Source organism: Anolis sagrei, chromosome 8, assembly GCF_037176765.1.
Source record: "Anolis sagrei isolate rAnoSag1 chromosome 8, rAnoSag1.mat, whole genome shotgun sequence".
Taxonomy (NCBI): Eukaryota; Metazoa; Chordata; class Lepidosauria; order Squamata; family Dactyloidae; genus Anolis; species Anolis sagrei.
Window position 1 is genome coordinate 32095059 of NC_090028.1, and position 24801 is coordinate 32119859.

At 44.2% G+C, this 24801-nt stretch overlaps 1 protein-coding gene across 2 annotated transcripts in view; it reads left to right on the top strand.

Annotated features, from left to right (window-relative positions):
- The first annotated feature begins 261 nt into the window (after positions 1-261).
- NKD1 (NKD inhibitor of WNT signaling pathway 1) overlaps positions 262-24801 on the top strand; it is a 184177-nt gene continuing 159637 nt past the window's right edge. Inside the window, exons 1-3 of one of the 2 annotated variants that reach the window (XM_060787947.2) lie at positions 262-701; positions 896-928; positions 2597-2745. In XM_060787947.2, coding sequence (XP_060643930.2) covers positions 677-701; positions 896-928; positions 2597-2745 — 207 coding nt within the window. In that variant the 5' untranslated portion in view covers positions 262-676. The remainder of the gene's footprint in view (positions 702-895; positions 929-2596; positions 2746-24801) is intronic. The other variant, XM_060787946.2, reaches the window with a different exon arrangement.

A 24801-nucleotide genomic window follows, 5' to 3' on the forward strand; every position in this document is an offset into this window, starting at 1 on the left:
TTCTTTTCTTTTTTTTTCTTCCCCTTCCAGATTATTTTTTGGTCGGGCTCCAAAGGGCCGCCGGGCCGCCTTTCATGTGCCGCCCCGCGCCAATGGGGCCCGGGCGCCTGGCCTGCGCGGGGTCTGCGCTCCAGGAGGCGTCAATCACACTCCCGGCTGGGTGAAGGCAGGGCTTTTGTGACCGCCTCTTCTGTCTTTTTTTTTGGGGGGGGGGGGAGAGGAGGAGGAGAAGGAGAAAGAGGAGGAGGAAGGGGGGGGTGAGAGAAAGAGAGAGGGACGGAGAGATTGAGAGAGGAGGAGAGGAAAGGAAGGAAGGAGGCTGAGACTCTTGGAGAGATTTGGAGACGCCGAGTTGGGCGCTCGCTCCCGCGGTTCTCGCGCATGGAAGCCGGCTGGAGGTCCCCCCTCGACTCCTTCCAGCCCAAGCTTGAAGCACATGGAGCCCTAAAAGCCGGAGGAAGAGCAAAAGAAGGGAAAAGATCCGAAGCCAAGCCTTCCCGGAGCCTTCCAGCTCGCCTCTCCAAATTGCGCTTTTACGCACGGGAAGGAGTCGCGCTTTTACGCACGGGAAGGAGCCGCTCTTTTACGCGCGCGATCCCGACCCCCGAGAGGCCATGAAGCCGCCCCAAACCCCCCACTGACGGCCCGGCAGACCCTTCCCCATCCTCGGAGAGCGATGGGGAAACTTCACTCCAAACACGGTGAGTGTTTCGGGTCCCCCAAAACCTGAGGTGGGAGGAGGGAGATGGAGACAGAGCTTCCCAAGTCTCCAAAGGGTCTCCAAAGACACAATCTAACCATCGCCTCGTTTTGTTTCCTTTCTTTTTTTCTTCTTCTTGGGAACCCTTTGATCTCTCCATCTTCCCGTGGATCTTCTCCTTCCACGCCTCCACAGCCGCCGTTTGCAAACCCCGAGAGAGTCCGGAAGGTGAGCCTTTTTCGAAAGCTTTTCTCTCTTCTTTTCCCCCGACTTGCTCTCCCTCCCCGCGCGAGAAAAGTTTGCGCGCGGCTCCGCCAATGTGTCAAAGGCGAGCTGCTTCGGAAGGGAAGGGATTGGCTCCCGAGGTTGCCGCGCTCTCTCTGTGCTGTCTGGACGCTCCCCCGGCACCGATTCGCTTCTGGAACCCTTTCCCCCCCTTCCTTTTTCTCTCCTTCTTTTGCTCAGCCTTGGTGGTCCTTTAGGGGCATGGGTGAGTATGGGGAGGGGGAAATCGATTGGGATTAGAGTCAGAATAAGGGCATTTGGGGGAGCTTCCTTCATGCTTTGCTTGCATTTCGCATCCAGTTCTATCCATTTCATAATTTATTGGGATTATTTCGGTTTTTCCCCTCCTGCTCCCACACTGCATAATTATTATAGCACTCCACCTTAACTGCCATGGCTCAGTGTGTCCTTTGGTGAGGTGTTTACTTTTCTCTTCCAGTGACCCAGCTAACTCCAAATCCCAAGTGTCCATAGGTGGTATGGAACTGCCATACTTCTGCAGTGTGGATGGTGGTGTCTTGATATCTTTGCCAGTGACCCAGCTAACTCCAAATCCCAAGTGTCCATAGGTGGTATGGAACTGTGATACCATTCCACAACTAACTCCAAATCCCAAGTGTCCATAGGTGGTATGGAACTGCCATACTTCTGCAGTGTGGATGGTGGTGTCTTGATATCTTTGCCAGTGACCCAGCTAACTCCAAATCCCAAGTGTCCATAGGTGGTATGGAACTGTGATACCATTCCACAACTAACTCCAAATCCCAAGTGTCCATAGGTGGTATGGAACTGCGATTCTTCTGCAGTGTGGATGGTGGTCTCTTGGCATCTTTGCCAGTGACCCAGCTAACTCCAAATCCCAAGTGTCCATAGGTGGTATGGAACTGCGATTCTTCTGCAGTGTGGATGGTGGTCTCTTGGCATCTTTGCCAGTGACCCAGCTAACTTCAAATCCCAAGTGTCCATAGGTGGTATGGAACTGTGATACCATTCCACAACTAACTCCAAATCCCAAGTGTCCATAGGTGGTATGGAACTGCGATTCTTCTGCAGTGTGGATGGTGGTCTCTTGGCATCTTTGCCAGTGACACAGCTAACTCCAAACCCAAGTGTCCATAGGTGGTATGGAACTGTGATACCATGCCACAGCTGACTCCAAATACAGCTAAGTCCATAGGTGGCATGGAACTGCCATACTTCTGCAGTGTGGATGGTGGTCTCTCAGCATCACTGCCAGTGCCACAGCTAACTCCAAATCCAAAGTGTCCATAGGTGGTATGGAACTGCCATACTTCTGCAGTGTGGATGGTAGTCTCTCGGCATCTTTGCCAGAGACACAGCTAACTTCAAATCCCAAGTGTCCATAGATGGTATGAAACTGTGATACCGTTCCACAACTAACTCCAAATCCCAAGTGTCCATAGGTGGTATGGAACTGTGATACTTGTGTAGTGTGGATAGTAATCTCTCGGCATCTCTGCCAGTAACTCAAAATCCCAAGTGTCCATAGGTGGTATGGAACTGCGATACTTCTGCAGTGTGGATGGTGATCTCTCCGGCATTGTCTGTTGCCCAGGTTCCCATTCTGGCTTTGCTTCCTCTCCCTTCCAGGTGACAGTTTTGCCGTGAATGCCTCCCTGGCACGCAAAGGACTGGAGGACTGGATGGTGAGCCAGAAGCACTCTGGCGGAAGCAGTGCTAGCCTCGGATTGGGGCAAGGTTGCCAGCACCGAGCTCTCGGCAGGTTCGCAGGCTCTAGGGTAAGGACTGGGGACTTTTTTTTTACTCTCTAATTTTTATTGAAGGGGGTGGGAAAGGAATCAGTTGGTGTGCTCACTGCCCCCTTCACTTGGAAAGCTCATGGGGAGACTTGGAGTACATCAACACAGTAGAATTAATGCAGCTTGATCTCGCCAGAACTGGTGTGGGTCGGTGTTATGGAAACAGGTGGGTTATAGTTTTATAAAGTCTTTAGCTATCTATGTCCAAGAGTGTTGGTGCATCACTGAACTACAGCTTCCGTGGGCCAAGGCATTCATTCTGAATACTTGTTTTATTTATTTACCATGTCAGAAGTGAACTGAGGGTACAGTTGTAATGTATTTAAAAACACAAAGTTTTAAAGAAACTTGGCATTATACTAAATGTCTTTTGACCTGTAGCTGGCCACTTGGCATTCCTCTGGTGTTGCTATAAGAAGGTCCTCCATTGTGCATGTGGCAGGGCTCAGGCTGCGTTGTAGTAGGTGGTCTGTGGTTTGCTCTTCTCCAAATTTCCATGTCTTAGTCCCATTTCTTAAGGTTGGCTCTGCAACTCGTGGTGCTAGAGCGCAGTCTGTTCAGTGCCTTCCAAGTCGCTCGGTCTTCTGTGTGCCTAGGAGGGAATCTCTCATTTGGTATCAGCCATGGATTGAGGTTCTGGTTTTAGCCTGCCACTTTTGGACTCTCACTTGCTGATGTGTTCCTGCAAATATTCTACAATACCCATAATCTCCCACCTCCTCCACATCTTTCCTCTTTCTGAGCCCTTTGGGAGTTGACTGAGGCCCCAGCTACACTGCCATATAAGATCCAGATTATTTGCTTTAAACTGGATTATATGGTAATGTAGATTCATATAATCCAGTTTAAATCTGGATTTTATATAGCAGCGTAAATGGGGCCTGAGATAGAGAGACAGATGTTTCTGATAAAGTTTTCAGATGCTAGCAGAAACAAGAGGAGAGTCCTGCCTTTCGGGTCTGTGTGGTGACCTCATGTATTGCCATTTGTTACCTGAAACTAACTTCAAAGAGAATGTTGCCTTTTCTTGTGGACTTCTTCTTAGCGAGCACCACATGACTTCTGCCATGGTCTCGTTGGCTGTTTCTGTGAGCTTTGGGCTACTTCAGAGTATAAGATTTAACCTCCCCTTGAGAGATTCTCCAAAAGGCCCTGAGAGGGTTGTCTTTTTTCTTCTCTGGTAATGACTCACTCTCAGCTCGGCATCTTGAGAGACAAAATGAATCTAGAGGGAGGCAAAGAGGAATGGAGTGCGTGTGCTTAGTCTCTATTGTTCTTCACGCCATTGTTCTCATGTTTGCAGTGGTCTGGTGCAACTAAGGGTGCATCCACATGCAGAACTAATGCGGGTTGGTACCACTTAAAGTGTTATAGCTCCTGGGATTTGTAGTGTGGTGAGGCATCAGCAATGTTTGGCAGAGAAGGCGAAAAACCTTGTGAAATCACTCCTGAGAATCCATTGAGCCATGACAGCCAAAGTGGGGTCAAACTGCATTAATTCTATGGTGTAGGTGCACCTTGAATGTTGCTCTGATAGCTCAGAATGAATTGGAACTCCTGAAGATTGCATTGTTTTCAGAAGGCTCTCAGATATGGAACTCTGTTCACTGGAGTCTCGCTTATCCAACCTTTGCTCATCCAACATTCTGTATTAGCCAGTGCAGTCTGCCTCCTGCTCGGATACACAGCTGTTTCAATTCATTGCGATGTTTTGGTGCTAAATCTGTAAATACAGTAATTACTACATAACGTTGTCATGTATTGAACTGTCAGATTGTTGTAAAATGTGATGTTTTAGTGCTTAATTTGTAAAATCATAACATAATTTGCCATTTAATAGGCTTTTCCTTAATCCCTCCTTATTATCCAACATTTTCACTGGCCTGTTGATGTTGGATAAGCGAGACTCTACTGTATTGCTTCAAGCTGCAGTTCTGTGGATGGTTACATGGGAACAAATCCCATTGGACAAAATGGGGTGTGTTCGTGAATCAATATGCATGGGAGTGGACTACAAGTCCTTTAATTATTTTTCTAGAGGTGTGTCTTTCTGCTTTTCCTGTATAGCAAGATTAAACACTTTCCTATCATTAAAAACAGATGAACAAGGGAATAAGGGTGGAATGCCTTAGGGAAAAAATTACATAGTGAACTTATAGAACCCAATTTTAATTATTTTTTTCATGTCAGGAGTGACTGCAAATCACTTTTGGGGTGAGAGAATTGGCTACCTGCAAGGACGTTGCCCAGGGGATGCCCAGATGTGTTACCATCATGTGGGAGGTTTTTCTCATGTCCTCACATGAGAAGCTGGAGCTAACAGACAGGAGCTCATCCTGCTCCCTTGATTTGAACCACTGACCTTTCGCTCAGCAGTCCTGCTGGCACAAGGGTTTAACCCATTGTGCCACGGGGGCTCCTTGATTTTTCTGATAATTTCTACCTAACAGCGCTCTATGCAGTCATGCTGGCCACATGACCTTGGAGGTGTCTATGGACAACGCCGACTCTTCGGCTTAGAAATGGAGATGAGCACCAACCTCCAGAGTCCTACATGACTAGACTTAATGTCAGGGGAAAACCTTTACCTTAACCTACATAATGGAGGCTTTCTTAAGTTATGCCAACACTTAGCTCTACGCAGTCATGCCGGCCACATGACCTTGGAGGTGTCTATGGACAACGCCTACTCTTCGGCTTAGAAATGGACATGAGCACCAACCTCCAGAGTCCTACGTGATTAGACTTAATGTCAGGGGAAAACCTTTACCTTTACCTACATAATGGAGGCTTTCTTAAGTTAGCTTTGCCTCAAGATTGTATTATTGAATAATCAAAGCAAAGAATAACTTTTAAAAACATCCTTAGTATAATCTAATCAACCCTGCTATAGCTATGTATTGCTGAAGGCCTTCATGGCCAGAATCACTGGGTTGTTGTGAGATTTCTGGGCTTTATGGCTATGTTCCAGAAGCATTCTCTCCTGACGTTTCGCCTGCATCTATGGCAGGCATCCTCAGAGGTTGTGAGGTCAGGAGAGAATGCTTCTGGAATGTCAGGAGAGAATGCTTCTGGAACATGGCCATACAGCCCAGAAAACTCACCACAACCCACTTCTATAGCAGATAGTGTCTATCAAGAGACAATGGCTGAGTCATGCGGTCTTATATTTATTTATTATTATTTACTATATTTATATGACGAGCCATTATTTCTTTTAATTAAATGTTTGTTGCAATGATTTCTTCATCTTTGGTTGATTTCCTACTCTTTGAGGTGAGTGGTACTATCGATATGCTGCTGAATCATTAAAGAAAGTAGTACTTTGTTTGCATCCAGTTTAGAAGAAATGAGCAAACATGGCTTACAGATGAGCCAAGCAAACTTCATTCTAGCAATGGACTGAATGTGGCATTGAAAAACCATGGGTTCAAGTAGGCACGTAAACATGTCCCACAAAGTTTGTTGTCCTCGTTCATTTTTATGAAGCTTTAATAATAATTTGCGACTGGAAAGAAAAAGTCATGTTTTGTGAACTTCATCGTTTGTCACCTGGAAGTAGTTCTTATCTGCCGATGGTGACTCATAAGGTGATTGCAATTAAAGTGTAATTAAAACCCTTGCTGTTTGAGTTTAGTGGAACAGAGGTATCCAAAACATGTCTGCCCTTGCATAAATGATCATATATGATTCAGTTGAAAAGTTTGGTGAGTTGGAAAGAACTTCAAGAGAACCTCCAACTTCGTTTTTATTGGGTTGTTGTAGGTTTTTCAGACTGTATGGCCATGTTTTAGAAGCATTCTCTTCTGACGTTTCACCTGGATCTATAGCAGGCATCCTCAGAGGTTGTGAGGTATGTTGGAAATTAGACAAGGGAGGTTTATATATCTGTTGAAAGTCCAGGGTGCAAAGATACAGAATGGGGGACAATGCCTGGCTCAAAGGCAGTACGTGTGAAAAAGATCTTGGAGTCCTCGTGGACAACAAGTTAAACATGAGCCAACAATTTGATGTGGTGGCAAAAAAAAGCCAAAGGAATTTTGGCCTGCATCAATAGGAGCATAGTGTCTAGATCTAGGGAAGTAATGCTACCCATGCTCTATTCCGCCTTGGTTAGACCACACCTGGAATATTGTGTCCAATTCTGGGCACCACAATTCAAGAGAGATATTGACAAGCTGGAATGTGTCCAGAGGAGAGCGACTCAAATGATCAAGGGTCTGGAGAACAAGCCCTATGAGGAGCGGCTTAAAGAGCTGGGCATGTTTAGCCTGAAGAAGAGAAGGCTGAGAGGAGATATGATAGCCATGTATAAATATGTGAGAGGAATCCACAGGGAGGAAGGAGCAAGCTTGTTTTCTGCTTCCCTGGAGACTAGGACGCGAAACAATGGCTTCAAACTACAAGAGAGGAGATTCCATCTGAGCATGAGAAAGAACTTCCTGACTGTGAGAGCTGTTCAGCAGTGCAACTCTCTGCCCTGGAGTGTGGTAGAGGCTCCTTCTTTGGAAGCTTTTAAACAGAGGCTGGATGGCCATCTGTCAGGGGTGATTTGAATGCAATATTCCTGCTTCTTGGCAGGGGGTTGGACTGGATGGCCCATGAGGTCTTTTCCAACTCTTTGATTCTATGATTCTATGAGACGGAACTCTTGTCTGTTGGAGGCAAGTGTGAATGTTGCAATTAATCACCTTGATTAGCATTGCAAAGCCTTGTAGCTTCAACAACTGGCAGATTCCTGCCTGGAGATGTTAGGTTATATATAAACCTCCCTTGTCTAGTTTTCAATATATTTCACAACCTCTGAGGATGCCTGCCATAGATGTGGGTGAAACATCAGGAGAGAATGCTTCTGGAACGTGGCTAGACAGCCCGGAAAATTCATAGCAACACGATATCTTTATAATTGACAAAAAATGACATGCCATCAAGAAATGTAGACATTGTGTTGTTAAATGTGTCTAGCTCTAAACTACAAGGAAAGAACAAGGATGGCTTTACTAACTTCCATCATCCGGAGGCTGCTCATTGCCTGGCAATAATGGATGGCCATCCAAAACATCTGGGCAGCCTCACTTTGGGAGAAAGAGATCTAAGACAAGGGTGTGGGAGAGGTCTCCATCACATCGACTGGGGAAGTGAGGCTCAGTTGCTTTGAAGTTGTGTTCTGCTAAACACAGCCTTCTGATGTTATGTCTCTCCATTTAGAGACTGTGCTACAAATACTTCCTGCTTGGAATAAGCTTTTGATCTTCCTCTTGTCCGATCCCAGCCTTAACCAGATAATTGTTTTTGCTAACTTTGGCCTGATCATAGAGTTAGACAGATCATAGACAGTTGCAAGGGACCGCAAAGGCCATCTAGTCTAAACCACTGCCATAGAGATTTGTATATCTGTATCCCTCCCAAAAGATATCAATCTATGGCAGTGTTTCTCAAACTGGGGGTCGGGACCCCTGGGTGGGTCGCGAGGGGGTGTCAAAGAGGTCACTAAAGACCATCAGAAAACAGAGTATTTTCAGATTGTCATGGGGGTTCTGTGTGGGACATTTGACCCAATACTATCATTGGTGGGGTTTAGAATGCACTTTGATTGTAGGCTAACTATAAATCCCAGCAACTACAACTCCCAAATGTCAAGTCTATTTTCCCCAAACTTCACCAGTGTTCAAATTTGGGCATGCCAAGTTTGGTCCATATCCATCATTGTTTGAGTCCCCAGTGCTGTCTGAGTGCAGGTGAACTACAACTCCAAAACTCAAGGTCAATACCCACCAAATCCTTCCAATATTTTGTTGGTTATGGGAGTTCTGTGTGCCAAGTTTGGTTCAATTCCATCACTGGTGGAGTTCACAATGCTCTTTGATTGTAGGTGAACTATAAATCCCAGCAACTACAACTTCCAAATGTCAAGTCTATTTTCCCCAAACTCCACCAGTGTTCAAATTTGAGCATATTAAGTATGCATGACAAGTTTGGTCCTGATCCATCATTGTTTGAGTCCACAGTGCTCTCTGGATGTAGGTGAACTACAACTCCAGAACTCAAGGTCAATGCCTACCAAACTCTTTTAGTATTTTGTTGGTCATGGGAGTTCTGTGTGCCAAGTTTGGTTCAATTCTATCGTTGGTGGAGTTAACAGTGCTGTTTGATTGAAGGTGAACTATAAATCCCAGCAACTACAACTCCCAAATGACAAAATCAATCCCCCCTCCAACCCCACCAGGATTCAAATTTGGGCATATTGGATGTTTGTGCCAAATTTGGTCCAATGAATGAAAATACATCCTGCATATCAGATATTTACATTACAATAACAGTTATGAAGTAGCAACAAAAATAATGTTATGGTTGGGGGTCACCACAACATGAGGAACTGTATTAAGGGGTCGCGGCATTAGGAAGGTTGAGAATCAGTGATCTATGGGTTTAAGCTCTCCAAGGGAGGAAAGTCCACTGCTCTCCAAATCAGTCTGTTCCAAAAGCTCCTGCAGTCGAGAAGGCTTTCTTAATGTTTAGGTGGCATCTCTTCCTTTTAATTTGAATCCTGGTCTTTACAGCAGCAAAAACCAATCTTCTGTGTGTCTATTTTACAGCCATCAGATCACCTTTTAATCTTCCCTTTTCCGAACTAAGCATAACTAACTTCCTAAGCTTGTCCTCATAGGACTTTGTTTCCAGACTTTTTGTCATCTTGGGCACCCTTTTCTGAACATGTTGCCAATATTCTTCAATAAGAAGATATTACTTTGGTTTTAGAGAGTGGTATATAGAGGCCATTGCCAATGAATTCTAGTTCCTCACCAAACTACATATAGCAGGTCTGGGCAAACCCAGGCCCATTGGCCAGGTGCAGCCCCTTCCGCTCTTTTCTCAGGCCCTCCTCTCTCACCATCATATCTTTCCTCCCTTCTATTTTTCCTTCCCTTCCTTCCCTCCCTTTTTCTCCCCCCTCCTTCCTTCCCTTCTAACCTTTTGTCCTTCCTTTCTTCTCTCTTTCCTCCCTCCTTCCCCCTCTCTTTCTCCCTCCTTCCCTTATCTTTTCTTCCTTCTCCCTTCCCTTCCTCCATTCTCTTCCGCCCTTCTTCCATCCTTCTCTTTCTTTCTCCCTCTCTCCTCTCTTTTCTTCCTCCTTCCATTCTTCTCTTTCTCCTTCCTCCTTTCCTTTCTTCCTCTTTTTCCTTTCTTCCTTCTTTCCCTTCCACCCTTTCATCCTTCCTTCCTTCACTTTCCTCCCTCTTTCTCCTTCCTTCCTTCCTTCCTTCCTTCCTTCCTTCCTCCCTCCCTTCCTTCCTTCCTTCCCTTTTGTCTTTCCTCCCTTCTCTCTTTCCTCCCTCTCTTCACTCCCATCATTCCCTTCCAGCTATCTTTCTCTTCCTCCCTTTCTTCCTTTACTCTTCCCTCCCCCTTCCCTCTTTCTTTCTCCTTCCTTCCTTCCTTCCTTTTTATCTTTCCTCCCTTCTCTCTTTCCTCCTTCCCTTCACTCCCATCATTCCCTTCTGGCCTTCCTTCCATCCATCCATCTTTCTCCTCCTCCCTCTCTTCCTTTCCTCTTTCCCCCTTCCCCTCTCTCTTTCTCCCTTCCTTCCTTCCCTTTTGTCTTTCCTCCCTTCTCTTTTTCCTCCCTCCCTCTCTCCCTCCATTCTCTTCCATCCTTTTATTCTCCCTCCCGCCCTCCCTTTTTCCTTCCTTCCTCCTTTCCTTCCTTCCTCCTTTCCTTCCTTCCTTCCTTCTCTTTTCCTTCCTCCTTTCCTCCTGGGGGATGTTTAGCTGGGAGATGACAAGATAGAGAGGGAACATGAGAACCATGTTTCAAGATTTCAAAGGGTGTCCCATTGAGGAGGAGGAGGAGGAAGAGGAAGGGGAAAATCGACTTCCTGCTGCTCTAGAGACCAGGGCATAAGGGAGCAATGGGTTCAAATGGAAGGGAAAGAGATTTGACTGAAAAGATTAGGAAAAACTTCCTGGAGAGTGGCATAGGCTGCCTGGGAGTGTAATGGAGTTGCCTTCTCTGGAGACTTTTTCACAGAGGCTGTCTATCAGGAGTGCTTTGATTGTGCCTTCTTGCAAGGCAGAGGGTTGGACTGGATGGCCTTTGGGAGGGTTTCTTCCAACTCTAGGATTCTATATCGGGCAATATATCAGGGTCCCATGGATACACTTTCCCCCCGTCTTTCCTTCACTTTTTGCCTCTGAAAGAGAAGAGGAAGGAGAGGAAAGGGCAGGGAGGGGGCTTGGGGAGAACCCCCTCCTGCCCTCCCGGCCCACCCACCCTGCTCCGGCCCACCACGCAGCCCCCAAATTAGAAAGCTTGCCCATTCCTATTATACAATATAGGATGCAGTTGTCAGAGTGAATGTGGAATCATAGGAACCCTTATGCTATTGTGTTTTTATTTATTTGTTGCCTTTAGAGGGCAACAAATGGGTGCTACAAGATGTGATTTGAGATGGTTTTCGTTGCTCTCCTTTCTCCCATGTTATCCTCTCAAACAAACTTGTGATGTAGGTCAGAGATAGTGACTGGCCTTAGGTCGTGTCGTGGCTTTCATGTTGTTGTATGGACTTGAGCTGAACCTGGATCTTTATCGGTAACCACTGAAACAAGCTTAAAGAATGCATTGCTGATGTCTCTCACATCACTCATCCTATGTGATATATGGCTGTATTTCAGAAGCATTCTCTCCTGACATTTCACCCCATCTATGGCATGTTTTTGTGTATTGTCGAAGGCTTTCATGGCCGAAATCAATGGATTGTTGTAGGTTTTTTTCAGGCTATATTGCCGTGGTCTAGAGGCATTCTCTCCTGACGTTTCGCCTGCATCTATGGCAAGCATCCTCAGAGGTAGTGAGGTCTGTGGAACTAGGAAAAAGGTTTTATATATCTGTGGAATGACCAGGGTGAGACAAAGGACTCTTGTCTGCTGGAGCTAGGTGTGAATGTTTCAACTGATCACCTTGATTAGCATATAATGGTCTGACAGTGCCTGGAGCAAACTTTTGTTGAGAGGTGATTAGATCTCCTTGTTTGTTTCCTCTCTGTTGTGCTGTTGCAATTTTAGAGTTTTTAATACTGGTAGCATGTTTTGTGGTTTTTTTGTGTGTGCTCATGCTAAGTTTGTGCTGACAAGCTTTGTATGTGTTTTCTTTCTGATTTCCAATGAAAACATTATTTTAAGGGCTGGAACATTCACGGTGATATTCCTTTTTCAAGCCAATGGCTGTTTTGTGAAGGATTTTGCTTCTAAAGCAAACAGAGGAAGACCTTTCTTGTCTCTATGTATGGATTATATGTTCTTTACTCAGCTGTTTATTTTTACCAACTGTTTTTTGCAAAGCTACATTATTTATAGGTGGTCTTATTTATTTATTTCTGGTATTTCTACCCCGTTCCTTCTCAACCCCCGAAGGGGGTCTCAGGACGGCTTACATTTGGCAACAGTTCGATGCCACTACATGTAACAAAGCAATATAACAACAATTAAAACAATAAATAGAACATTAATTAAAACAATAAAAAACAGTATTAACAGCTGTATCTCCATTCCAGTCGAATTCCATATCCAAAGTGCTATTTATGCCTGCTGTCTAAAAGCCTGGTCCCAGATCCATGACATCAATGTCTTCCTAAAAGACAGGTGGGATGAAGCTGATCTTACCTCGGTGGGAAGTGAGTTCCATGGGCAGGGGCCACCGCTGAGAAGGCCCTGTCTCTCGTCCCCACCAGACGTATTTGCAATGCTGACGGGAGCAAGAGCAGGGCCTTCCTGGATGATCTTAATCTGTGAGGTGGGACATAGATGGAGATGTGTTCGGAGAAGTAAGCTGGGCCAGAACCGTATAGGACTTTATAGGTCAAAACCAGCACTTTGAAATGAGTTTGGAAGTGGACTGGCAGCCAGTGGAGCTGGCATAACAAGGGGGTGGTATGCTCCCTGTATGTCGCTCCAGTTAGTAACCTGGCAGCAGCCCGTTGGACTAGTTGTAGTTTCTGAACAGTCTTCAAAGGCAGCCCCACGTAGAGTGCATTGCAGTAATCTATTTGAGATGTAACAAGAGTGTGGACCAACGTATCCAGATCAGACTATCATTTCCCATCATTGGTTGAGTGCTGTGGGACAGGACAGGACTGGTGGGCTTTTTCTACCTTCAGAGCCATAACACATGCTGCTAGTTCATCCTTTTGCTTTTTTCCTGAGTTGAAATCTTGTGTTTGTCGTTGCAGGAGTGGGATTTGCGAAAGAGTGCAATTTTAATTTTGCTGGGTTTTTTTTTTTTTGGAAAGGATTACAATGGAGAGAGCTTACACCTGGCTTTTCAAATCCTATGCTTTTTTTTCATGTCAGGTGTGACTTGAGAAACTGCAAGTCGCTTCTGGTGTGAGAGAATTGGCCATCTGCAAGGATGTTGCCCAGGGGATGCCTGGATATCTTGATGTTTTACCATCCTTGTGGGAGGCTTCTCTCATGTCCCCACAATGGGGAGCTGGAGCTGACATAGGGAGCTCATCCACACTCTTCTTGGATTAGAACCTCCAGCCTGTCGATAAAACATCAAAACATCTGGGCGTCTCCTGAGCAGTGTTCTTGCAGATGGTCAATTCTCTCACACCAGAAGCGACTTGCAGTTTCTCAAGTTGCTTCTGACACACACACACACACACACACACACACAAACTGTGAGAAGAGCTGTTCAAAAGTGAAACTCTCTGTCTCAGATTATGAATGAAGCTCCTTCTTTGGAAGTTTTTAAACAGAGTCTGGATGGCCATATGTTGGGGTTACTTTTGTGCTTTTCCTTCATGGCAGAAGAAGGTTGGGATGTGTGGCTCTTGTGGTCTTTTGCGGTTTTATGATTCTATGTATCGTATTACTTTTAAGTGGTGAGCTGTTTATGCAAATGGGTGAAGATTCAAATGGAATTTGGAAAGGATAATAAAGATCTGCACCTGCAAGCACAATTTGGTGGCCTTTGTTTCATGTGACAGTGCGATGTTCTTGTAGCACCCAAAAAGTTTTCAGTAAACATGAAGTTGGTAGCCACTTAGGTGTCAGGCAATTGGAATTGGCAGTAAGGTGTTGAAAATAGAGTACCTTCAGTTTCTCGTTGCAGTCATTTTTCTATATGAACCCTCCAGGACTTTAAGGTCATCTGGGGAGGCCCTGCTCTCGATCCTGCTTTTGTCTCAAGTACGTCTGGCAGAGACGAGACAGGGCCTTCTCAGTGGTGGCCCCCTGGCTATGGAACACCCTCCCTAGGGATATCAGATTGGGGCCCTCCCTTTTAACATTTTGGAAACAAGTCAAGACTTGGCTTTTTGAGCAAGCGTTTGTAGATGCAGAGCAACAGATATAGGAAAATGGAACGACTGGACGACGTGACTGGACACTGTTTTTAACAAGGAGACGCTAATATGTTTTTATTGATATTGATTGTTTTTACTTGTTTGATATTTATATTAATGTTTTCATTGTATTTTTGGTCTTGGTGCTGACTCTAAGCTGCCCTGAGTTGCCTGCAGGCTGAGAGGGGCGGTATATAAATATAGTAAATAATAATAATAATAATAATAATAATAATAATAATAATAATAATAATGGGAAGTGTCCGACATGTGATCCAATACAACAGCCAGCAGAGTGATCTTGTCTGCTGTGGACTCATCTTGTTATGTAATAATAATAATAATAATAATAATAATAATAATATTTTCAGAGGAAAAAGCTGAGCTGAAATGTTTGTGTCAGCAGTTGTCTGGATATTTCTAAACAAAACCAGGTAGACAAGAAAATACCAGTAGAACAGGCCAGTGTGTCAGGGTGTTTCCCACCGGCTATTTATTAAAGCTGGAATCTTGTTCGTTCACTTGGGTGTATAGGTACTAAGGAAGCCTTGTGCACTTTGTGGCAATGTCGCAATCTGGAATGCCAGTGTTTGAAGCACTATGGGCAACAGCAAGATGTGAAGAATGGTTGGACCATTGGTCATGCATGACGGAAGACAAGCTCAGTGTCACCTAGAGGAGAAGGCTACTGCTTCAAGCAAGCTGTTTCTGAAAGACTCAAATTGAGGCCATTTATAGGTTGCTAGGCATATCCAAGAATCTGAGATCTAGGGATAAATACTGCTATTGTCACGAGGATAGCCCTTGGTAGTGCCATTGAGTGTGATGCACAGAGCATCAACCAAAGTTACTCAAAAAGGTTAAATTCCATATTTAACAGATGACTCATGTGTTCATGGAGGATGTATTGGAAATTGATGTCTTAGTACTCAAGTGCCATGTCAGTCAAAATGAGTGATATATCAATAGCAACCAATCACAGCTCAATGTATTGTTGAAGGCTTTCATGGCCGGAATCAATGGGTTGTGTTTCAGGCTATATGACCATGTTCTAGAGCAGCGTTTCTCAACCTGGGGGTCAGGACCCCTGGAGGGGTCGCGAGGGGGTATCAGAGGGGTCACCAATGACCATCAGAAAACATAGTATTTTCTGTTAGTCATGGGGATTCTGTGTGGAAAGTTTGGCCCGATTCTATCATTGATGGGGTTCAGAATGCTCTTTGACTGTATGTGAACTATAAATCCCCGTAACTACAACTCCCACATGTCAAGGTCTATTTTCCCCAAACTCCACCAGTTTCACATTTGGGCATATAGAGTGTTTGTGCCAAATTTGGTTCAGATCCAACATTGTTTGAGTCCTCAGTGCTCTCGGGATGTAGGTGAACTACAACTCCCAAACTCAAGGTCAATGCCCACCAAACCCATCTAGTGTTTTCTGTTGGTCATGGGAGTCCTGTATGCCACGTTTGGTTCAATGCCGTTCTTGGTGGAGTTCAGAATGCTCTTTGCTTGTAGGCGAACTATAAATTCCTGCAACTACAACTCTCAAATGACAATCAATCACCCCTCTCCCAACCCCACCAGTATTAAATTTGGGCATATTGGACATTTGTGCCAAATTTGGCCCAGTGAATGAAAATACATCCTGCCTATAAGACATTTACATTATGATTCATAACAGGAGCAAAATTACAGTTATGAAGTCACAATGAAAATAATGTTATAGTTGGGGGTCACCACAACATGAGGAACTGTATCAAGGGGTCACGACATTAGGAAGGTTGAGAAACACTGTTCTAGAGGCATTCTCTCCTAGGAGAGAATGCATCTAGAACATGGCCATATAGCCCAAAAAAACCTACAACAACCCAATCACAGCTCAGCTTTCATTTCTAATACTGCTGAGGTGAAACGACAGCTGCCCTGTGATTGGCTGGTATTTCTTATATTGCTGAGGTAAAAGGAAACCTGCACTGCGATTGCTTGTCATTTCTTCTACTGCTGAGGTAAAATGTTAGCTGCTTAGGGATAGGTTGTTGTTTCTTTTACTGCTATGGTAAAAGGAAAGCTGTGCAGCGATTGGTTGCTAGAGCTCAGTTTTTATTTCTTATATTGCCGAGGTAAGATGAAAGCTAGGCTATGAGTGGTTGCTTTGGGCATCACAGATTCCACGTTGTCTATTGCCGGACTGCAATAGACTGTATTCTAATACAATGTTGTGTCAAAATCTAATTTTTCTATAAAAATACATGCATGTTGGAATGCAATGTTGTGTCAAAATGTCAACTACTTTTTGAGTTTGTTGAGCACAAACAGACACATGCTGAGATTTTAGATATAAAGAATGCTCCAAGACCACCCCCATGAGAATTGTGGATAGTAGCAAACTCTTTATTTTGACTATACCTGAGCTAGAACATGCCATGAAATTGCATTGGAGAATTTAGAGAGGCCCACAAACACTTTTGAGGGTGGGGAGAAGAATAATTTTTGGAGAGAGGGCAAGTGAAAGTGTAGATGTTGAATCTGTGGATAAAGAGGGTTGTACTGTCTGGTTATCACCTTGCCAGGTCATATTCTTGCTCTAGATCAGTGTTTCCCAACCTTCCTAACGCCATGACCCCTTAATACACTTCCACATGTTGTGGTGACCCCCAACCATAAAAATACTTTTGTTGCTACTTCACAACTGTTATTTTGCTACTGTTGTGAACTGTCATGTAAATACCATATGCAGGATGTATTTGCATTCAATGGACTGAATTTGGCACAAATACCCAATATGCCCAAATTTGTATACTAGCAGGGTTGGTGGGTTGATTTAGTGATTTGGAAGTTGTAGTTGCTGGGATTATAGTTCGCCTACAATCAAAAAGTACCCCAAACTCCACCAACAATGGAATTGAACCGAACTTGGCACAAAGAACTTCCATGACCCACAGAAAATACGGGAAGGGTTTGGTGGGCATTGACTTTGAGTTTGGGAGTTGTAGTTCACCTATATCCTGAGAGCACTGTGGACTCAAACAATGATGGATCTGGACCAAACTTGGCATGAAACTCAATATGCCCAAATGTGAACACAGATGGAGTTTTGGGGGAAGAGACCTTGGCATTTGGAAGTTGTGGTTGCTGGGATTTATAGTTCACCTACAATCAAAGAGCATTTTGAACCCCACCAACGATAGAATTGGGTCAAACTTCTCACACAGAACCCCCATAACGAAGACAATATATTGTGTTTACTGGTGGTCTTTGGCGACCCCTCTGACGTCCCTTCATGACCCCCACAGGGGTCCTGACCCCCAGGTTGAGAAATGCTGTTCTAGATTCTCAACCTATGAATTAGAAAAGATGGGCCAGATATTGAGATGTAGGAAGCCTTGGTATGTCAAGGAGTTTGTGCTAGTTGGGTTGGAAAATTGGCAGTCACAAGACTTCTAAGTTTCCACAAACCTTTCCATGATGAGAAAATTGTGCAATGGGCTAATGAAATGTGGCAGCCTTCGTAGACACGTTTGTGAGTGAAAATGCACGATCCACCCTGCTATCTGGGAACATAGCAATGCGGACATTCATCATCTACTTATCAGAAAGCAGGAGTGTCATGGAGATGAGATTAGCGCATTGGCCAGCAATCTTGCCAAACTCTGGATTCCAAGGCAATTATCCTCAAACGATAAAGAGTGATAACATTAAAAGCCACATTGTCATGGACATATGGAAAGGGTTAGGTGTCCGAATTTCAAAGCCTTGCGCTGGAGGCTAAATAGGCCTAGAAGAGGAAGGGGGAAGCATAAAATGCAAAAATTTGGTGTTGCAAAATATATAAAGTTGAGTTTGGGGAGCCAACTGGCAGAACTGGTGGAGAAACTGGGTGATGTGTGTCTTTATCTACCTACATTTTCCAGGTCGTTCAGACTTGACATGGTGCATTTTGATGTTGACAAGAATGTCAAAATGGCCCTTGAACTATCCTCAGTTTTTAAAAAATCTTTATATATAAAATCTCAGCCTGCGTAGGTTCGTGCTCACCAAACTCAAAAAGTAGTTGACATTTTGTCGAAGGCTTTCATGGCCGGAATCACACAGTTCTTGTGGGTTTTTTCGGGCTATATGGCCATGTTCTAGAGGCATTTCTCCTGACGTTTCGCCTGCATCTATGGCAAGCTTCCTCAGAGGTGAGGTCACCTCAGACCTCACCTCTGAGGAAGCTTGCCATAGATGCAGGCGAAACGTCAGGAGAAATGCCTCTAGAACATGGCCATATAGCCCGAAAAAACCCACAAGAACTGAGAGTTGACATTTTGACACAACGTTGCATTCCAATATGCGTGTATTTTTTTATAGAAAAATGAAATTTTGACACAACGTTGCATTAGAATATACGCGTGTATTTAGCATAAAACTAGCAGTCTGGCAATATATAAAGTGGAATCTGTGATGCCCAAAGCAAACACAGATAGCCTAGTTTTCATTTTATTGGTGGGGTTCAGAATGCTCTTTGATTGTAGGTGAACTATAAATCCCAGCAACTGCAGCTCTGAAATGTCAAGGTCTATTTTCTCTAAATTCTACCAGTGTGAACATTTGGACATATTGAGTATTTGTGCTAGGTTTGGTCCAGAGCTATCATTGTTGAAGTCCATAGTGATCTCTAGATATAGGTGAACTATAACTCCCAAACTCTAGGTCAATGCCCATCAAACCCTTCCACTCTAGTGGCCATTATTAGCTGAAAACTGGGGTTGGATGCTCCATCAAACTTATCCATAATCCATTTCCAAGCCATTGTCAACATTGTGAAAAAAACCAGGCACAGATTAACACCTCCCAGCAGCAGATTTTCCCAGGCGCAGGCAGGCCTTCAAATGCTAATGAAGGTGATCAGCTGAACATTCACACCTAACTGCAGCAGGGAAGAGCTCCTTGCCCCACCCCAGCCATTCCACAGATATATATAAACCCATTGTCCTAATTCCAACAGACCTCTACCTCTGAGGATGCTTGCCATAGATGCAGGCGAAACGTCAGGAGAAATGCCTCTAGAACATGGCTCTATAGCCCGAAAAAACCCACAAGAACCCATTGTCAACATTGTTATTGTCATTGTCTGCTTAATTACCCAAAGGCCTGTTCCCACATCCACGATTTTAACTTTTCTAAAGGTGAGGAGGGATGAAGATGACATAAATTTGCCTGGGGAGTGAGTTCCACGGGCGAGGGGCCACCACCGAGAAGGCCCTTTCCCTCGTCCCCGCCAAGCTAATGAAGGTGATCAGCCAAGCGTGTTTGAGACAGAGGTGGGGCTGAGAGCAGGGCCTCCCCAGAAGATCTTAAACTCCAAGTATGTTGCCATGGAAGTTAAAGTGGAACGATAGCATTATAATTATGTAGTGTAGACGCATGTGCCTTCCAGTTGTCTCTGGTGTTATGATAATTCAATGGATTTCACAGGATTTTCCTAGGCAAGGGATACTCTGAAGAGGTTTTGGCATTTCCTTCTTCTGAAATATAGCTTATAGCACCTGGTATTCATTGGCATACCTGGCACTAAACCAGGGGTTCTCAACCTTCCTAATGCCGTGACCCCTTAATACAGTCCCTCATGTTGTGGTGACCCCCAACCATAATATTGTTTTCATTGCTATTTCATAACAGTCATTTTACTACTGTTATACATCATAATGTAAATATCTGATATGCGGGATGCATTTTCATTTACTGGACCAAACTGGGCACAAATACTCAATACACCCAAATGTGAATGCTAGTGGGGTTGGGGGAGGATTGATTTTGTCATTTGGGAGTTGTAGTTGCTGGGTTTTATAGTTCACTTATAATCAAAGAGTATTCTGAACTCCACCAGCGATGGATTTGAACCAAACTTGGCTCCCATGACCAATGGAAAACACTGGAAGGGTTTGTTGGCCATTGACCTTGAGTATGGCAGTTGTAGTTCACCTATATCCAGAGAGCACTGTGGACTCATGCAATGGTGGATCTGGACTAAACTTGGCACGGGTACTCAATATGCCCAAATGTGAAGACTGGTGGAGTCTGGGGGAAATAAATCTTGACATTTGGGAGTTGTAGTTGCTGGGATTTATAGTTCATTACAATCAGAGAACATTCTGAACTCTACCAACAATAGAATTGGCTCAAACTTCCCACATGGAATCTCCATGACCATCAGAAAATACTGTGCTCTCTTATGGTCTTTGGTGACCCCTCTGACACCCCCTCGCGACCCCTTCAGGGGTCCTGACCCCCAGGTTGAGAAACACTGCACTAAACTGCATTGAGCTCAATGGCAAAACATAGGATACTCCTGTAAATATGTCAGTGTTCCTGATGGTTGCCTCACCAACAAAGAAATGTTGAGGAGGATGAGAAAATGTGGAATGCTCTTCTGGATGTAGAAAAGTGTCCTTTACACCGACATTCATTAAAGAACGGATTCTTCATAAGCTTTTGTGCAATTCTGTAATAAGACCCAGGAGGAGCTAACTAAGTGGTATTTTTATAGCCTTGCGTCTTCCATTCCAGAAGATGCTAGGATGACTTTTTATGGTTTTCTTTGAACTGGCTTGGAAACAGAGAAGGGAGAAGGGGAGGGGGGGAAAAAGAGAGAGAGAGAGGGGCCACTGGAGTATTGAAACTTTGTCAGGGCCGACGCTTCCTTCAGAAGAAGAAAAATATAATTCCGTGATGATCTTTTAAAACAAAGCAGAATGTTCGCTCGGCAAACCTCCCGCCAGTCCAGCTGTTGGCCTTTATAGACAAATTCTTGAAAAGGCCACGGGTTCTGTTTCCTGCTTGCTAGGCTTCAAAACCAGGTTGAAAAGTAAATTGCAGATGTTGACGCATTTTTGGAAGAGTTTATGGCGGTGGTGTTTGTGTTTCTCTCTCCTTTTCGAGAGCTTTACAGCTGGAAGACTCCTGCTGTGGGGCCTTGGGAGGCTCGCCTTCCTTGCTTTTGGAGAAGGGAAGGCTGAGATGTTAAACACATCTTTAAAATACAACCTCTTGCATCGAAAAAGTGTCTGTTGCTCTGTTGATAATGGGAGAGATTATTCTTAAGGTTGAGTCCACGAAAATTGCATTTAATTTTACTTGCGGGGGTGAAATGGGTTAAACTCTTGTGCCGGCAGGACTGAAGGTTTGAATCCGAAGAGAGCGCAGATGAGCTCCCTCTGTCAGTTCCAGCTCCCTGTGCGGAGACATGAGAGAAGCCTCCCATAAGGATGGTAAAACATCAGAACATCTGGGCAATATCCTTGCTGATGGCCAATTCTCTCACACCGGAAGTGACTTGCAGTTTCTCAAGTTGCTCCTGACATGACAAAAAAATTGATTTTAATAGTTTTAAATTGTTTTAAATTTAGTATTAATATTGTGAAGGAGCCCCCATTGGTGCAGTGGGTTAAACTGTTAAGTTGCTTAACTTGCTGACCGAAAGGTCACCGGTTCAAATCCAGGGAGCGGGATGAGCTCCTGCTGTTAGCCCCAGCTTCTGCCAACCTAGCAGTTTGAAAACATGAAAATGTGAGTAGATCAATAGGTACCGCTCCGGCGGGAAGGTAACTTTGCTCCATGCAGTCATGCCGGCCACATGACTTTGGAGGTGTCTACAGACAATGCTGGCTCTTCAGCTTAGAAATGGAGATGAGCACCAACCCCCCAGAGTCGGACACAACTAGACTTAATGTCAGGGAAAACCTTTACCTTTACCTTTACATACAACTTGAAATGTCATGGCTCCATCCTTTCCAATAACTTGCTTAGTGCATGAAACCAGGCTTGGAAAGCAAGTAGAAAAGTAGCTATTAAAACAGGCCTATTTATTGGGATTTGAATGCCATTAAGGTCCAGGGTCATAGGTAAAGGTAAAGGTTTTCCCCTGACATTAAGTCCAGTCATGTCCAACTCTGGGGGTTGGTGCTCATCTCCATTTCTAAGCCAAGAGCTGGCGTTGTCCGTAGACACCTCCAAGGACATGTGGCCGGCATGACTGCATGGAGCGTTGTTACCTTCCTGCCGAAGCGGTACATATTGATCTACTCATATTTGCATGTTTTTAAGTTGATAGGTTGGCAGAAGCTGGGGCTAACAGCAGGAGCTCACCCCACTCCCCGGATTTGAACCCACAGGACCGGCGGAGAGATCTTCAGCGTTCTCTGCCAAAGGGGTTCTTAAGACCATCAGAAATATAGGTTTTCTGATGGTCTTTGGCGACCCCCCTCTTGCAACCCCCAAGGTCCCAACCCTGTGGTTGAGAAATGCTGGTTTAGAAACTTTAGTGGTGAGACTAAAACTCAAATGATCTTGCTCGCTAAACTTTGCTGTCCTTTTGAGGAATTGTGGTGGATTTGCATGATGGGATGTCAGCATTTGCAGGTCTTTGGGTCAACCAACATTGGCTGCGAGACTCAGCAGGTGAGCAAAGACTCGTCTCGCTGTCTAGCGTGCCAGGAATGTCTGTCCCGAAATGCAATGCTGCCCCATATCCGGAGCCAAAGGTGCCTGAGTCAAAGGTGAATATGCAATCGTAAAAGAAGTGCCATTTATCTTCCCCACTGAGCTTGGAAGGGACACTTTGGAATTCATCAGAAACATCTGCAAGAAGCATGGAAATGAATTACGTCTTATTTATTTCTGCCTTGCTTTATTTATTTCTGCCTCCCATCCATTATTGGAAGGCTTGGGTAGATGGCAATATACTTGAAACAATATGTTTGAAATAGTAAACACATGATGATAGCTTCCAGCTGCTGCAAAAAAGACCTGAAATAGCAAGGTCCCCTTTGTCCTGGATATTGTCCTTGACCATTCAGAGAAAGGTCTGAGACCCAACACTAAAAAGTGACCAGTAAGACTCCTGGATCCTCAACAACCGGAGATGCTTCTCTCATTATTCCAAGGATACATCTACACTGTAGAATCAATGCAGTTTGACACCACTTCAACTACTATAGCTCAATGGAATGGAATTTTCCTCTAAAATGCTGCTCAAGCATCTGGTATTTGGTGCCATTGTCCATATACAAGTATTTACCAGGGCTGACCCTGCTTAGCTCCCAAGATCAGACAGGATCTGGTGCCTTTAAAGCAGGGGTCCTCAAACTTTTTCAGCTGCGGAGCTCTTTTTGAAGCAAAAGTTTATTGTCTCTCCCTCTCTCTCTCCCTCTCTCTCTCTCTCTCTTAATAAAAATATAATGTTCATTTGTGGGATTAACATAACTCAAAAACCACTGAACGAATTGACACCAAATTTGGACATCCATCATACATCCATCAGGCCAAAGAGTGACCATCACCCATAAAAACACTGAAAAACACAGCAGAAGAGAATTAAAAAGCAAAAAAAATAATACATTACAACGCATGCACTATACCACATATACATACACAAACATACACACACATATATATACACACACACACACAAAACACATATACCAAGACTGGCCACAGCAATGGGTGGCAGGAGACGGCTGTGTGTGTGTGTGTGTGTGAGATGTCCGTTTGTGGGATTAACATAACTCAAAAACCACTGGGCAAATTAACACCAAATTTGGACACAATACACCTATCAGGCCAATGAGTGACCATCACTCATAAAAACACTGAGAAACACAGCAGAAGAGACTTAAAGAGCCAAAAAAATTATATATATATATAAAAATTATATATATATATATATATACACACACACACACACACACACACACACCCGCATCTGCAAAACCGCGCGTGCGTGCGTATACACTTGCAAACACACATATATACACATATTCACAAATATATACACACAAAACACATATACACAGACTGGGCCGTAGCAACGCGTGGTATATAATATACATCTCATAAAAGTGAATATATATATGCTAGGTTGCTCACGTCCATAGGTAGGCTTCCTCTTCCACAAATAGCTTTAATCCAGTGCTAAGGAGCCTCCAAAGCCCTCTCTCCAATGGCATTTCAGCTTATAGCGAGGACCATGAACATGTTGCCCAACCCCTGCCAATGTGCTCCCCAAACAACATTCTGCCCACCACCCAAGGAATGCTTTCATATGGGGACAACTTTATCCTAGATTTTATGTGTTTCCTCCACTACATGCATCCCAGTGTTTCTTACTCTCTCAATTGGTGTGGAATTTGCATGATCCCACCCACTGCCTCTCCCTTAACCCTTTCCTACTCTTTTCAACTCTGCGCAGCAAACAGTGCAGAAAAAGTTTAAGGGGCTTGTGTGTATATCTTCTTACTGGGAAAAAAATAATCGCAAGTGCATGCATAGTAAATAACAAAATAAATAATACCACCATGACCATCTTCCAATCATTATTTGTAACTAGTTGTTATTATTTGTAACTAGTTATTTGTAATTAGTTGTTCCAAGTTGAGCATGAGACATATTTAGGAATTGCAGTGGCTTCTGAAGTCACAAGAATGTTCTCCTTCTGATGTGTATGCAGAAAAAGAGAGTCCCTTTGAGGACGCTAGACCCAGAGCAGTGAAATCTGGTCTCCAGTTGTTGGATTTTCTGCCAAGCCACTTGGCCTTCGGTCGACATGGATGCCTCCAACATCTGTTAACTGCGTTACGTCTTAGATGGCTTGATATGTAATTTCTGGACCTTTTGTGCATATATATGTATGTGTGTGTGTTGTACATCC